Source organism: Bombina bombina, chromosome 2 (assembly GCF_027579735.1).
Source record: "Bombina bombina isolate aBomBom1 chromosome 2, aBomBom1.pri, whole genome shotgun sequence".
NCBI lineage: Eukaryota > Metazoa > Chordata > Amphibia > Anura > Bombinatoridae > Bombina > Bombina bombina.
In genome coordinates this window covers 457,924,878-457,929,393 of record NC_069500.1, presented here as the reverse complement: position 1 = coordinate 457,929,393, position 4,516 = coordinate 457,924,878, and the positions used below count along the sequence as shown (strand labels likewise).

Sequence of the window (4,516 nt, the reverse complement as noted above, 5' to 3'; positions counted from 1 at the left end):
TGTTGCACCAGCAGCTCACAAGAGCTGCTGGTGCAATGCTGAATACAGAGAGCGCATTGCTCTCCACATTCAGCAAGGTCTGTCAGACCTTATCCACACTGTTGGATCAGGTCCGACAGACCTTTGTTAAATAGGCCCCCAAGTTTCTTTTTTAAACTTTCAATTGTATTTGATTATAAAAAAATAAATAAAAACAATTACTGCTATAAATGTGATGTTTTATTGTACACTTTAAAAATAAAATATTTATTTGTAGAAAGAAACAATTCATATTTTTTGACACAGTAGTTGAACATATAAGTTTTTGTGTAATTATTTTTAAAGGAAAATAAAACAAGTTTTACTTTTACTTAAAAGAAAACAAAAACACAATTTGACCATAGAGTGAAGAAAAATAGAGAAACCTTATTCAGGTAACAAATTTATTTGCACAACAAAAGTGGATTAAAATATAACAGGATGTCATTAATCGCTTAAAATAAATATATTAGGAAAAGTACAAGTAATAATATGACCAAATTTGCAGCAGAGTTAGGTGTATAATCTGAACACCCATAATTATATACTTTAAAAACAAACTATAAACTCTGAATCTTTTAAATAAAATCTAATCTGCATATTACATTACATAACTCAATTATAGATAGATATTTATTCAATTAAACTTTCTTATATCACATGTTTATAATAATGAATAATATATAAACCAGCATTTTTCTTAGATTTTGGTTATTAATTTGTTAATATAGACGTTGGACTTGTTTGTATTTGACTAAATCTAAATCTAAATTCTAGACATATTATAAACATTAAAAGGACAGAAAACAGCAACCAAAACAGAATTAAAGGTACATGTTACTATAAGTTCACAAACATTTTATTTTATTTTCAAGTAAGCAGCACATGATTATAATCTTGGTAGAAAAATAAGTTAATAAATGCTTTAGATAATAATAATAATAATAATAATAATAATAACAACAATGTTAAAATATAACAAAGCCTATTTATACATTATAAGACCTTATGACACAGTGGCAAAAGCAGAGGTTTGAAATAAATGGTATTTCTGTATTTATTAAGCATCCTAAAAACAGAATAATTGCCCTGAAAAAGTTGATCTAGTATGATACAATGCCATTGGCATAAGGATCTAAAAGTAGCTTGTAGGGTGTGTTTAATTATAACTTATTTCACAACATAAATTATTATAATTATTATAAATTTCGATAATAAAGTTCTGGCGCACTAACATTTTTTCCCTTTTATACGTTGAATGCAAGTTAAGGCAGCTTTTCTTAGAGACTCATTTCTAAAACTATAAATTATGGGATTTAGCATTGGGGTCACTACAATGTAAAACACAGAAACCACTTTATTTTGATGAAAGGGAATATTTACTGTTGGCCTAAGATATATAAATATGACTGTTCCATAAAATATTCCGACTACAATTAAGTGGGATGCACATGTAGAGAAAGCTTTCTTTTTCCCAACACTTGATGGGATTTGCATAACGGTTGAAATAATATATGTGTAAGACACTGAAATACAGATGAGACAACCTAGTATAATAACCCATGAAAGAATATTGAAAATGGTTTGGGCAATGTATGTATCTGTACAAGAAAGTTTTAACAATGGGTTAAATTCACAAAAGAAATGATCAATCTCATTTGGCCCACAAAATTGTAGCTGTGATACAGAAAATGCTGGTACGGAAAGAGAAAAAGCACTTATGATCCAGCAACTAAATATGAGTTGCATGCAGTTCTTGTGGCTCATGATATTGTTGTACCGAAGTGGGATGCATATAGCCACGTAACGGTCATAAGCCATAATGACAAGAAGAAAATGTTCCGTAGCAGCACAAAGAGAGAAAAAGTGATATTGTGTTATACAGCCAGAAAGTGATATATAATGATTATTGAGAAGTAAGTCGAACAGCATTTTAGGAACTGTAACTGCTGTATAGCAAATCTCAAGGAAAGAGAAGTTGCTAAGAAGAAAATACATGGGATTATGAAGATTATGGTCAATCTGAACAAGGGTGATTATAAGTATATTTGACAGTATAGTTAAGACATAGATGAGAAGAAAAAAAATAAAGAGCCACACTCTCTTGTCTTGGGTAACCGAAAATCCAAGTAGAACTATTTGTGACACACTGGAATTGTTCATTTTTGCCTAGTGATAAAGCAAATTTGTCATTAAAAATACCTTACACAAGATTTTAAAACAGAACCAAAAACTGGAAATACAAACAATAAATGTAATATACTAAAATCATATTGCAGCAATATCCACATCAATATTTTTTATAGAATATTACTTGTTCACTTTAGTTATCAAAATGTTTCCGAGGCCAGAAGCTCACTCATGTGAATAAGCATCTAAAAGTTAAGAAACTGTGGTTTTATGACTGCTGCTTTATAACCTGTCCACTACCTAAATCTTGCAGGTGTCAAACAATCTGGACTCATTCATCCAGGATGACTGACAATGATACATTTTGGCAGCTTATTCTGCATTTGAGGCCCCAAAGGTTTGCAAACAGGTTGCGTGTCTGGGAACATTGTCCACACATATCATAATAAATGGGAGCCTCTATATTTACTAGTTCTTAACTAGGAAAATCAAAAAGACATGAAGGACTAGATTACAAGAACAAGCTAAAGTTAGCTAACTTGCAAGTGTATTAAAAGTTAAAAATAAACCTTCACCGTGGTGCAACATAAATACTTTAAAATAAAGTTTTACACTTTTATATACACTATCTAATAAACAATATTCATATAAATATTAATTAAAAAGTTTTATAAGGGTTAAAATGTATATAGGTTTTTTCAGCAGCATGTTCTTTAAAAGTCTAAGGGGAGAAGAAATCAATGCAGTCGTGATATTCAAAGTCCCAAAGTTAGCAGGTATCAGCTTTTGCTTGTGCACAATTTACTTTCAAATGGTTTCAAAGTTTACTGTCAACGGTATTTGCGTTCAAGTGAAAGCCTTAAGTAACTCTCCACTTATAATCTGGCTCAAAGTGTTTTGTAAACCTAACCTTTCATTTATTTAACCTCTTGATTAATAGTCAATTAATAAAAGAAACAAAAGTTAAAGCATGCTGAAAAATGTATATTAGTGCAGAAAAACTACCATTGATGCAGCAGGTGAGGTGAGGTGGCACCAGGACCCAAGTTCTGGCGGGCCAATAGCAGCCAGTCTATACCTAGGTGTGCACAGAATGGGTATAATCCCAATGCACAGAGCGTTTATTTGTGCAGGTTGCAGGTTTATCTATCGACATTATACGGAGCAGCAGGTATATTTTTAATATTCCTTGCTAATACGTTTGATTGGGATTTGGGAAGGGGTGAAATGCACCAGGGCCCACTGTTCAGTAGGTACACTATTGAAACAATCAAAATTGTTAATAACCTCCTAATATTTTATTTTCCTATCGCAATTTCTCTGGAGTAAAATGTAATATGCCATCAATTTATGCATCCATGACTACTCTTTTTATGGAAGTAAGTAGGAAATGTAAATGCTGCAAAACTTAACAATAACATCAATCAAGTGTGGTAACCACCAGTAGATTGTTTAGTGGAGGGGGATGGGAATACTACTTTTAAAAAATACTGATTTTGCAAAGTTAAAGAATAAAATGTATAAAAGCTGTTTTAGACCTTTCACAGTCATCTGACCACTGCTTCTCAACCTCTCCATCACCTCTAAGGTGGCAGATTTATAACATCCCAAGCTCTTTTGTTCAAGGTGATTGACAGGCCCTGCCCTTCTGCAATGTTAATTACGTGCAGCAGATGAACTTCATCCATTGGCTGCTTGCTGCAGTCAAAAGAGGACAGGTTCTCTAGTTGAGAATCTTGTTATTACATGATTTAATACATTGACACAAATTTGTATGTTTAGTCTTAAACTGACTAATGAAATCATAATTTAATACTTTATATTGTTAAATAATAAATTTGCCATAGTATAACAAGCACTGAGATTATCTTTCAGATTTCATAAATCTAGTGATTGTATATGCTGCATTTGCATTACCTGATTATGCATACAGTTTAAAAATATCCATTCTGAAAATTCATATGATCATTTTCTTCCTTCTAATTTGTCACTGGTCCATGAACTGTGGGAGAAAATAAAGATATGCAATATTTGAAAGTAAAGAATATTAAAAAGACACTGAACCCAACTTTTTTCTTTCATGATTCAGATAGAGTAGGCAATTTTAAGCCACTTTCTAATTTACTCCTATCAATTTTTCTTCATTCTCTTGCTATCTTTATTTGAAAAGAAAGAATGAAGCCAGACCATTTTTGGTTCACAACCTGGGTTGTCCTTGCTGATTGGACAGCACTAATAAACAAGTGCTGTCCATGGTCTGAGACAAAAATTGGCTTGCTCCTTAGCTTAGATGCCTTCTTTTTCAAATAAAGATAGCAAGAGAACGAAGATAAATTTATAATAGGAATAAATTAGAAAATTGCTTAAA

At 31.7% G+C, this 4,516-nt stretch overlaps 1 protein-coding gene across 1 annotated transcript; it reads right to left on the bottom strand.

The window, feature by feature from the left end:
• Positions 1-1,248: 1,248 nt before the first annotated feature.
• On the bottom strand, positions 1,249-2,181 carry LOC128647010 (olfactory receptor 8H1-like). The gene has a single exon (XM_053699819.1). The coding sequence runs from the start codon at positions 2,179-2,181 to the stop codon at positions 1,249-1,251; it is 933 nt and encodes a 310-aa protein (XP_053555794.1).
• Between the last annotated feature and the right edge of the window lie 2,335 nt (positions 2,182-4,516).